Source organism: Canis lupus, chromosome 3 (assembly GCF_003254725.2).
Source record: "Canis lupus dingo isolate Sandy chromosome 3, ASM325472v2, whole genome shotgun sequence".
Taxonomy (NCBI): domain Eukaryota; kingdom Metazoa; phylum Chordata; class Mammalia; order Carnivora; family Canidae; genus Canis; species Canis lupus.
The window spans coordinates 21,620,230-21,632,472 of NC_064245.1; the positions used below are offsets into that span (position 1 = coordinate 21,620,230).

At 41.7% G+C, this 12,243-nt stretch overlaps 1 protein-coding gene and 1 non-coding gene across 2 annotated transcripts; both read right to left on the bottom strand.

The window, feature by feature from the left end:
- Positions 1–207: 207 nt before the first annotated feature.
- LOC112653522 (cytochrome c oxidase subunit 7C, mitochondrial) lies at positions 208–2,884 on the bottom strand. Its single transcript, XM_025437732.3, has 3 exons — positions 2,424–2,884; positions 1,336–1,479; positions 208–331 (listed from the first exon to the last, which is right to left on the bottom strand). The coding sequence occupies exons 1-2, from the start codon at positions 2,496–2,498 to the stop codon at positions 1,363–1,365; spliced, it is 192 nt and encodes a 63-aa protein (XP_025293517.1). The 5' UTR covers positions 2,499–2,884; the 3' UTR covers positions 208–331; positions 1,336–1,362.
- Positions 429–491, bottom strand: LOC112654206 (small nucleolar RNA Z39). Its single transcript, XR_003132867.1, has one exon. It is a non-coding gene; the product is annotated as a small nucleolar RNA Z39 (small nucleolar RNA).
- Positions 2,885–12,243: the final 9,359 nt, after the last annotated feature.

The following is a 12,243-nucleotide window of genomic DNA, read 5'->3' on the forward strand; positions in this document are numbered from 1 at the left end:
TTCTTTTTCAACTAAAAGATTACTATGTGACAACAAAGTTTGCCTTTTTAATAACATAGATTACCAACAAGGTCTTGACCTAGTAATCAAAAATCAAAAACCTCAAATCTAAAAACAAGAAACAGGCACAATCACACACATATTCTGACCAAACAAACTAATCCTAAATATTTCCCAAATAAAAAAGCACAATCATTACATTCCATGTTTCAGCGAAGAGGCATTAAAGATTCATGCCATAAGTTTATTTACAAACATGTTGAGTATGTTGAATTCAAGAGATTGATCCATTTTTCAGAGACTGCACCTCTTAAAATGTTCCTTTTCACATCTGCAAATAAAAATAAGTTATTGACATTTAAAATGTCTCATTCATTAAAAAGAGATCATTTAGTTCATCAACATATCGTCTATCAGTTTATGACTGGTACATCAGAAAGCGTTTACAGTATCATGACTTTATTCATACTGATTTGCTTCATCATATGCACCAAAATCTTTCCATTATGGGTCACCTGGATAAATCCTTTCCCTTATGAATTAAGACAAATAAAAGCCTTTACTTACTAACAGTATTTTTGGAATTAATTCATACCAGCCCACAGAGCTTCCCATAATGTTGCTTTGAGGAAAATTCTGATTACAATTAAGCTAAATAAATCTTTCCTTCTCACACAAAGTATCTGCTAACCCCACACACAAGATTGGTTTGGGCATATACCGACACCTATTGCCCTGAAGACACTCGGCAGTTGAGGGTCTGCCTTCCGCCCAGGGCGTGATCCTTCCGCCCAGGGCGTGATCCGGGTCTGGGGATAGAGTCCCACATCGGGCTCCCTGCATGGAGCCTGCTTCTCCCTCTGCCTGTGTCTCTGCCTCTCTCTGTGTCTCTCACGAATAAATAAAATCTCAAGAAAAAAAAAAAAAAAAAGATCATCTAACCAGAACGCTACCTGGTTGGGAGCCTGAACTCTGGAACAAGACTAGGTAAAAATCCTAGTCCACGACCACCAGCTATGGGCTACTTAACATCTTTGTGTCTTAGATTAGGTTAAGTCACCCATCTCACTCACAGGCTTGCTGCGTAACACCAAGAGATCGTTAATGTAAAATACACCTGACAAACAATAGCATCCAATAAAAATTGTTTTTTTAAACAAAGGAATATTTGTGTTTAGCTTCATCAAAATGTCCCCAGCAATGCCACATCTACACTAACTTCAGGAATCAGCCCCGCACACTGTTTGTGTAACTGTGGGTGGGGGGAGGGGAGGAAGAAAGAAATAGAAGGGAAAACAGGACTTTGGGAAGGTTAGGGATCCATGGATTGATTACCTGTTTAGTGGATCAATTAAAACATCCTTATTTCTTAAGCAGTTGGTGTCTTACTATAAAAAAAGGTGCAGCAAATCCAGATCCAAAATACAAAGTCATCATAAGTAGTAGCCTCCACTTGTTTTCCACTGAAAATGGCAAATTCTGTTGGGGAAAAAAGAGCAACAAAAATGAAATTTCAAACCACCGGGTAAGTACACAGGAGATAGTAATTTCATTCTTACAGCCTCGGGTTACCGACGCCGTACACCATACCTCCTTTTAGGACATTATTACGTTTTACATCCTATGATCTTAATCCCACCGAACACTATGCGGAAAAACAAAACAAAACAAAAAAAAAACTGGCTTTACTGAGCCCTAGGCAGGGCTCCAGGTCAGGCTAACACGGCGCCAAGTTTTCATTTTAGAAGATCGAAAAACTATTCTCCAGGGGAGCTGTTTTCTAAATGGACGGCGGCGTTGTGGTTTACGATGTGAGCCATCAGCCACCTGCGGCGGGCACGCGGCAAGGGCAACTCATCGCCAGGTCCACCTTTTCCACCCCGAGAAGCCCTACCACGCGCGCCCCTCCAACCGAATCTATCCCCACCTGAGCCGAGCCCAACCCCAACTAAAGAGGGGTAAGAGTTGTAATCAGGCTCGACCCACAACCACAGGCCTCACGTCCTCATGCGTCGCCAGCGACCTTCACTCCGATGACCTCCAGCTCAGCCGTAAGCCGCCAACACCTGCAGCCTTGGGCCCAGGGGCCCTGCAGGTCCTGGAGGCCGTGGGGGGGGGGGCGCGGGGGGGGGGGGCGCGGGGGGGGGGCGGGGAGCGGAGAGGGGAGCGCGGGGGGGGAGAACGGGGGGAACGCAGGGGAGCGGGGGGCAGCGCAGGGGAGCGGAGGGGGCAGCGCAGGGGAGCGGAGGGGGGAGCGCAGGGGAGCGGGGGGGAGCTCCGGGGCGCGCCGGGGCGAGGTGGCGGCCTGTGGCTCCCCCGCTCCTGCCGGCGGCCCCCTTCCCCCGCTCCACCGCCGCGCTCCCATTTCCGGCTTCCCAGGTCCCCTCCCCCAACGAGGCGGCGGGGGTGCCCTACGCACTAACCTTCCCGGGGCCCTCCTCATAGTGGCTCCTACGGACCACAGAGGTCGTGAACCTCCGGATGCTCTGTCCCAACATAGCGCCGCTGAAGGTCCTGCGAGAGCCGCGAGCCCCGAGACGGCAGGAACGGCAACACCCCGCGCGCTCCCCTCCGCGACCTTGCTCCTCGGCGCGCCGGGGCCGAAGGGGAAGATGGGAAGCGGGGAGCGACCGCAGAGAAGACCAGAGGGCGGTGTCCGAGGATTGTGGGAATCGTAGTCCAGAGAGCGCACCGCCGCGTCGGCTCTGAAGGATTATGGGACATGTAGTCCAACGCGGGAGCCGGGCCCCGGAGGGACGAGCCCGGGCGCGGGTGGGGGCGGCCCGGAGAGCCTACCGCGTTGGATTCACACCTGAGCGATTTTACTGGATTTAGGGACGCAGTTTCGCTGGGTTTATGAGGCACAAAAATAAACCTTTCCAAGCTCTACTAGTGTGGTGATCCTTTGTATGACTAGATCGGCTACCCTAGCTCTGCGGGAGGCACCTGCCGGGCCGCGCTCGGCCAGCGCACCTGCAGGTGCCGGAGGACGCCTCAACACTGAGCTCAGGGGCGGGGCGGGGCGGAGGGGAGGAGTCCTGAAAACAGGGTCACTGAGTGGAACAGGAGACACAGGGCGGAGCAAACTCCAATCCACTCCTAATAGAGGCTACAGGACCTCAAGTTTCTCTAAATGTCCCCCTCAGGGCTCGTATGTATTAAAGGATTTTGATTTAACTATAATCGGGGAAACATTTTCACTTCGAGCATTTCTGGATCGTCCTTTGCAGTCTAATGCAGGTAATATCCCCGTGTGTTTGGTTCATTGTAACTTCTAATTCACATCATTTGAGGCTCCTGTGTGTAACTGGCTTCCAGCAAACTCCAAGTGAATTCCAGGATAGTGTCTTTAGGCTGTGGCTTCAGAACTGCCAGCCTTCTTATGGGCCCTATGACAAATTAAAGATAGTTGCAAATCCTTTTATCCAGATACAGAATCTATGCCTTCTCTCCTCAAATGCAGGTGGACTCTATTTTGACCAAGAGAATTTGTTGTAAGTGATGCCGTGTTAGTCTCCTGCCCCGATCTTATACTGGCAGGTCCCTTTCCTGTCTTTTGGAATACTTGCCCTTGGAACCCTGAGTATCCATGTAAGAAGTTTGACTCCTCTGCTGGAGATGCTTCCTGAAAAGTCCCCAGGAGTCCACCAAAGGAGGTGGGGGTCAGGGCAGGTGTCAGGCATGTGAGTGAAGCTACCTTGGACCCCCCCAGCTCAGTCTAGCCGCCAGCTGAACATTAGTGAGTGGCCCCAGTCAATGCTACCTAGAGTCTGGGAAGCAGAGCGGTTCCACTTGATGGTGATGTAGCAGCTGGCATAATTTGGGGGAATGCTAAATAGCCTCAGAAATGCACTCTGCAGCTTTTTGATGCTCCTGACAACTTAGAGGGTAAATTGGAATGGAATTGAAAGTTGCTGAGAACGGCATCTGGATGGCTCAGTCGGTTACGCATTTGACTTGGCCTCAGGTTAGGATCTCACGGTCTTGGGATGGGGCCCTGAGTTGGCCTCCATGCTAAAAAAAGAAAAAGAAAAAAGAAAGTTGCTGAGATCTCTTATTCTTTCTATGATTATTCACTGTTTTATAATGGCTAGATATGACCCACAGAACACATTCTTGATAATTATTTTAAAGTGTTTTTGTCAAAGTCAAACTGAGAACTAGGGAAAATTTCTTATCGGTTTCCATATTGTTTTTCTTAATTGCTAACTAGTAAGAAATTAATTAAATAACTAACATACCCTGAGTTTAGGGGTTTTAAGCTAATCTCAATCTCTTAAAATTTGCTGTAGAATGAAGGAAAAGTTTAAAGAAATTTGGCAATCTTCCATTTTTGAATAGGAATTGTGATAAATTAAAGATGGCCACAATTTCTTTGTAACTCTTCCCTTTGAGAGGTGGGATCCAAGTCCCCTCCTCTTGACCTTAGTGACCTGCTTGACCAATAGAATGAAACACAGTAAACTTCTGAGACTTCTGAAGGTGGCTTATCAAAAGCCTTGCAGTTTCCAATCAGGCAACTTGGAATGTTTTCTTAAGAAAAGTCAGCCACCAAGTAAGAAGTCTGACTACCCCAAGAGTACCAGGACAATAGGGAGCCCAAGATAACCATTTAGAGAAGCCACGTGGGGGAAAGGTGGGTAAGATAAGGGGAAAAAATAGGCCAGATCAGCCTCTAGCTCTTCTTGCCATCCCCCAGCCTGGAACTGGATATACGAGTAAAGAAGCCTTCAGGTGATTCCAGCCATGGCCATTATTTGCCTACAGTTTTATGAGTTACATTAAATAAGAATTACCCAGATGAACTCATCAGCCTTCAGAACCATAAGCGAAGATAATAATTGATTGTTTTAAGCTGCTAAGTTTTGGGACCGTTTGTTATACAGGAGTACAAATCTGCAACTGGTATCACACGTAGTTTCTTATACATGTAGCCTAACAATCTAAATCTAGTCAAAATAGTTGGCAAGAAAGATGTGAATCAACCTAGAGAAATTTTTGATTCAGTATGATACTCTTTTTGGTATAAAATGAATTTCAAGAGAAATGAGACATTTCACATATTGGTACAAAATAGAAAACATCTTTAGGGACACGAGGCTTACTCCAAAGTCATATTTTAAAAATAAAATCCAATTATTTTAAGTAGTGAGTAGAGTGTATATCATAGAGTGAGCAGTGTACTTTCTAGACTCAGGAGTCTTTGGAGACTGAAATTACATTATATAGAACAGTATTTCTAAAAATTAAAGTACAATATTTGTCACTTCTCTCAACAGCTACTATATAGGATTTTAAGAACTAGGTTAGAGTTTATTTACAAATAGATTGTTTAGTGAAGAAATTATGTTTCTGTCCTACACTGAAAAACACAAGTTAATATGTTCTTTTTTGGTTTTAGGTTTTTAGAATTTCTCCTACTGCAGAATTAAAGTCAGGACTCTGTGTTAGCTTTTATTTGAAATTTACGCTTGTGGCGGGCAGGGGGGTGGGTGGGGGTGGGGACCTGGTTTTAGGAAAAGACAAAATGTAATACCACTGTGGCAATTAGGATTGGAAAATATTCTCCTAGCCTTCTGAATGATTGACTGATGGCCAACTGGATGAAAAAGTTCTGCCAAAAAAATGCTAACTTCATCAAGCTGTATCTTTACTCCTCCTTTTATTTCATTACTTTTGAATACCATTTTTTCTTAAAAGCATTTCACATTTCTTATTCCAATTTTATTGTAGGTTTAAAAACAATTCTTTTTTTTTTTTTTTTTTTTTTTAATAGATTCACTCATGCCGAGTAAGGGAAACCTGAGGCTAGATAGTGGGTGATGTGACTAGGGTCACGCAGGGGGTGATATAACCAGGCTCACAGAAATCCCAGATGTGGAGAAATGTTATAGATAAGATATTAACCAGAGACAAGGGCACATAATAAATACACCTTGTTTGTTCTAAATATAGATGAGATATTTTCATAATATTTACAAATCTACTTTGACTTAAATGATATGGACAAGATATTTATCAAGTTCCCTGGTCAGTTTTCTATAAAAGACTGACCATAAAAAGCCCTTAATGGCAACCCATTTGAGACACTTCTTACTCCAAAGCACTCCTTTTCTTTCCTTTCTATTCTCACCTTTACTTGATAAAGTTTCACTTCATACTTTTGTTGGCGAGATTCATTCTTCCACTCCATGAGACAAGAACCCTGCAACCCTGCAACAGTAATATAATTATTTGTCATTAAGAATTGCCAAGTATAGGTAGGTACATTTTTACAAAATAAATACAAAACTAACATTTCTCAAAAAAAAAAAAAAAAAAAAAAAACAAAAAACTAACATTTCTCAATTTAAAAATCACTGATTCTAGTTTCATCTATGTTCCATGTCCATCCTGACTTAACCTGAAATGGAACTTGTTATCATTGCTTTGAACGGGTTTCTTTAAATGCCCTATGGTTTCTCTTGGTTGTTTCCATAACTGGGATACTAAGTGGTTAAATAGTTTTATTAATTTATTTTAGGGCAACATAATTTATTTTATTTATTTATTTTAAATATTTTATTTATTTACTCATGAGGGACACACAGGGAGAGGCAGAGACATGGGCAGAGGGAGAAGCAGGCTCTCACACAACAGCCCAATGTGGAATTCCATCCCAGACCTCGGGGATCCCGGACCTCAGGATCACACCCTGAGCCAAAGGCAGATGCTCAACTGCTGAGCTACCCAGGGGTTCCAAGGGAAACATAATTTAAATGAGGCAGGGGATTTTGAAAACCAATTTTTTAAAAAAGATTTTATTTATTTATTTATGAGCGACACAGAGAAAGAGGCAGAGACACAGGCAGAGGGAGAAGCAGGCTCCATGCAAGGAGCCCGATATGGGACTCGATCCCAGGACCCTGGGATCGTGACCTGAACCAAAGGTGGATGCTCAACCAGTGACCCTCCCAGGAGCACCAAAAACCAATCTGATGCATCATTCTAAAAAGAAGTCCTTTTTTGTTAGAGCAGAAGAAAAACAGAGGAGATATGTGACAATAGAACCAACCATGTTGCATTACATGTGATGATTGTAAAGAACTGTGCAAGTAAGGACCTTCTGGAAATCTTGATTTCTTATCACGTCCATTACTGCTGATCAATGGCATATAAGCTGCTGCTATATTTTGACCATTCGGGTGAGATTGCAGGAATCAGATCAAAGGCACTCTGTTCCTTTAGACAACGGGCTGGCAACTCTACAGTTAATACAACCCATCAAGATGTCTGTTTATGCTATAACAATTTTTGTATTTGGCTTTTTAGTTTGAACTTACCATTAAGAAAAATGTGTATTTCTTGAGAATATCTATGCAGTTTGAGTAAATTATTACTGAACTCACGAAACAGTTATTTTAAACATTTAAATTATAAAATTATTACACAAAGTAGGTTAGGCTTAATTTCCAGTTCTCCTTGAACAGCGTTCTAAAACTGTATCATTGAATGTGAATTGTGCTCAGTATCTTCTCACCACTTTGTACTAAGGGATTTTATAAATATCAGACTTATGAATCTCATTGCTGGGTTTACTGTGGAGATTTTTTTTCCTCTGAGGATGTGTTTCAATATATTTCACATTGTCATTTTTATGAGGACCCATAGGACAAATTTTTTCCTGGTCTTAGAACTCAAACATGCGTCTCCTGGATAGCTGATTTGCTTTTGTCTTATGAGTACTGTGAATAACAGACTTCACTGTAATTTTCTCCTTATACTGGTTCCTAGGATGCTTATAGCCCAATATGTGACCTACCTTTAGTGGAGACGATGGATCTATTTTGTTTACTTCACTCCTAGCTCCATCTTCTTTTCTAAATTTATTTACCCTTGTTTCACTTTCCTCTCCAATTTTAAATTTATTCTATCTTGTTATATAATATATGTCTTTGTTCTATACCTCAAATGTTTTCTGGAACAATATCAGCATGTAAATAAACTAATAAATCATAAATTTTTTTTCACTTAGCAAATTGTTGTAGTATTACTTACTTTATCAGTTTTACTCTTCTTTGCTTCATGGAGCCTGGGCTAGATAAGGTAATTAAAGCTAGCTAACATAACAAATGATCCCAAAATGTTAATGGCTTAATACAATGAAGATTTTTTTCTTACTATGCCACAGTCTGAATCAGATGTTCAGCACGTGATCTTCCACATGGTATACTCAAGTGTCATCATCCTCTGTGCTCCACTCAATCCTTTGGATTGACTCTGCCTGCCACGATGCTAAGAAAGAGAAAGTAGAGGCTCACACAGGGTTGTTCACGGACCAGGTCAGTAGGTGGCATACACTGCTTGTGCCCAAATTCTTTTTTTTTTTTTTTTTTAAAGATTTATTTATTTATTCATGATAGACATAGAGAGAGAGGCAGAGACACAGGAGGAGGGAGAAGCAGACTCCATGCCGGGAGCCCGAGGCGGGACTGGATCCCGGGACTCCAGGATCACACCCTGGGCCAAAGGCAGGCGCTAAACCGCTGAGCCACCCAGGGATGCCCTTGTGCCCAAATTCTATTATCTGAATCAATCATATGCTACCATCCAGATGCAGGGGGTCTGAAGAATTGAGAGTTCCATGTGTCCTAGAGGAAAAGGGAAATGGTCTAGTTGAACACATAACATCTCCTCTACAGAGACCCAGTTTCTTGCTGAAATCCTATAGAGTGCCTCTATAGGAATTCAATTTCCAAGGGTTTTATATACTTTGCTAAAGTGGTTGTAAATTGTCATAATTGTTCTATAATTTCTCGTTCGTGCACATTTACCCAGAGTTGCACACTCCAAGCAATATATTATAACCTGGAACCAAACTGACATGGATTCAAATCCACAATATATCCTAATTATCTAGCTTTAATTAGTTGCATGACCTTTTCTCATCTTTCAAATGGGGCAATAATGTTACCTACTCTATGGGGTTACAAGAAGGGTTAATTGAAATATTTGCTGCTTCAAAATGTTATATTAGCAAATTTCCTGTGACTCTCCATATATCACTTTTTAATTAACTTTCTGTCTTTCTCGATGGTCTGAAGTATGTAGATCCAAAATACAAAGAAGTGTGATGCTCTACTAGAATGTTAGCTCTCTGAGGGCAGCAAAGTTTTGTTTTTTTACTTATCACTTATGTATCTATCCTAAGAATCCTCCGTGGAGACACTCATAATGTTTGCTGAAAGCAATGAACAAATTATTATTATTTTTTAAAATTTTATTTATTTATTCATGAGAGACAGAGAGAGAGAGAGAGAGGCAGAGGGAGAAACAGGCTCCATGCAGGGAGCCCGACATGGGACTTGATTCTGGAACTCCAGGATCACACCCTGGACTGAAGGCGGCACTGAACCGCTGAGCCACCAGGGCTGCCCTGAACAAATTATTTTTTTAAAGATTTTATTTATTTACTCAGAGAGAGAGAGAGATAGGCAGGCAGAGGGAGAAGCAGGCTTCATGCAGGGAGCCTGATGCGAGACTCGATCCCCGGACTCCAGGATCACGCCCTGGGCCAAAGGCAGGCACTGAACTGCTAAGCCACCCAGGGATCCCCAACAATGAACAAATTATGTGGCAATTTCAGCTTAAATACAAATATTATGTTTTGAGTGTGAGATTATGATTTGGTTTTTAAAATCCACTTCATTAAGACATTAGTAATGTGCAACAAAACATGTCTATTTTGAGTAGACTGTTCAATGAATTTGACAACTGTATATACTTGCTAACCAATGCCACAATTAAGATATAGAACGTTTCAAGCACCCATAATTTACTTTTAGCAATGAAATAATACTTTAAGGGGATTGGCTTGTTAATTGCCCCTAAGTGCCCTAACCTTTGATGCCTAAATATTCTTAATTAAAGCCAAAGCTGCACTCAGTCCTACATAAGTTGGCTCTACTGCAAAGTTTTTCAACAGGGGACCATTATGGCCTAGATAATTCTTTGCTGAGGATAATGTCCTGCACATTATAGGATGCTTAGCTACATTTCTGGCATCTACCCACCAGATGCTAGTAACACTTCAGCTTCCAAGTTGTGACAACCAAATCTGTCTCCAGATGTTATCAAAAGTCCTCTCTGCTGGCAAACTTTGTTCTGGGTTGAAAACCACTGCCCTGTGGCCATCTCCTCACAGCACCATGAGTCAAAAGAACATACACGTGGTCTGAGCCAGTCCTTCTGCACTTGCTGAGATCCATCTGGAGAACTGCAATGACTCACCCTTCTCAACAAGGAAAAGCCCAACTGCCTTAGTCCACTCTGCAGTCTGTTGGCAGAGTGCCCACTCCCTTTTCTGTCATCAGTGTATGCTATCCGCTGCCTGGAGTGTTGAACATTTATATGCTTCCATTGATCCTCCCCTCTGTTCCACACTGCATCGAGGGCAGATGGGAAGTAATATTAAAGCTTGCTTTTGTTTTATTCCTATCTTGTGAATCTGTGTTCTTAGATAGCCACTCATTTAGAAGGTAATGAACCTATCCTTAGTTCTACCTTTAAAATAGACAATTAGTTTTTAATTAAATAAGCATGTGTGCTTAGCACTGTCTCTGGCAAGCGGCAATGCTTGACACATAGCAGCTGTTACTATTACTTGCATACCACTGTCTGTGCTGCTATTTTTCCCCTCTGTGGGATCACCTACCTTCCTCATACCTACTGCACTTTCTCTGTTTGTATCATCAGCTTTTGTATTAAGGTTGCAAAATCTGTGCTTATATGTCTCAAAGATACCTTCTCAAGCCACCCAGGCCATCAAGGCACTCCTACCCTCCTGGCCTCTTGGATCAGACATTTCCCAGCTTTTCAATCAGTTCCTCAGGAAATTCTATTATCATTTGACTCAGAAGGAACTTCTTTCTAGACTGGTGCCATGAGGAAGACCATCCTCTGGAGGAAAAACCCTAGGTGTTCTATCTCTGAAAGTTTCCTAGTTTTCTCACTAGGAAAAGAGCACTATGGAGCTCTGTACTGCTACCTCATGCACTTTTTGATTAACAAAGATAAACAAAGGCATTGTATTAAAAATATTAATTACAGTTTATTAAAGGTAAATAACATAATTGTTAAAAACAGAATATAGAGACACCTGGGTGGCTCAGCGGTTGAGCATCTGCCTTTGGCTCAGGGTGTGATCCTGGAGTCCCAGGATTGAATCCCCTCATCGGGCTCTCTGCATGGTGCCTGCTTCTCATCCCTCTTCCTGTGTCTCTGCCTCTCTCTCGGTGTCTCTCATGAATAAATAAATAAAATATTTTTTTAAAAAAGAGAATATAAACTTAAAATGCGACAAAAAACACTTCTCTTACCAAATGAGGAAATCAGAATATTGTTCATTTATTGCGAGGAAAATAATCTGAATCATGCAAGAAACCTTGAGTATGAGGACTATTGAAGTGTAGGTTATTATTACTATGTTCTGTATTATTTGTAGATTATTTGTAGATGTATAGGTTATTGTAAACTTGGGAAACTTTGTCGAAGTCATTGCTGAACAAGTCTGAATTTTGTATTCTTATCCCAGAGCTATCAGCATTAAGATGGCTTTTGACAGTCAGTATTCAGGAATGCAAGATCCAAATCCCTATTATTCAACCTATTGTGCTACTTGGTATTTTCCAAAGTCTTTACAGAAACTCAAAAGCTGAAATTGAAGGGTTTTACCCCCCTTTTTCTTTTTGCATTCCTGCTGTAGAAATCCTATCCTGAAGGAAGGAAATGGCGGGAGAGGATAGACCTAAAGGTAATTCATGGTTAATAAAAAACAGGTGATGAATTAAAAGTTATTTTCCCAGGACACAGGTTTTTACTATGTGAAGTAAAATTACTGATGTGAATTACATCCACTTCTCAGAGCAGTTTTGTGCATATATTGGGGAAGTAGACAAACCTGACTACAGGGGAATAAAGAAATCCCAGTACTTTCCTATCATTCTCAAAAGGAAAGTAAAATCTTTCATTCTAAAATTAGAGACAAAGGTTTAGATACACATCAAGAACAGAAGAATTTGACTTAAATTCACAATCCAAAACCTTTCTAGAAGGCAAGATTACCTAGGAAAGGTTGAGGTGGAGTTGATGGCTGGAAGCAGCAAGGGATTAAAGAGAGTGGTTAGATCAACAGGCAAGATAACAAATGATAACATATAAACAATTTTGTTCTGGACAAATTTTTTCCCTTCCTCTCTTTCTCTT

Bases quoted from the DNA above. Each gene is read 5' to 3' on its own strand.
- LOC112653522 (XM_025437732.3), bottom strand. From the start codon at position 2,498: ATGTTGGGACAGAGCATCCGGAGGTTCACGACCTCTGTGGTCCGTAGG. The intron at 1,480-2,423 runs GTTAGTGCGTAG...TTTCCCCAACAG, and splicing joins ATGAGGAGGGCCCCGGGAAG to AATTTGCCATTTTCAGTGGA.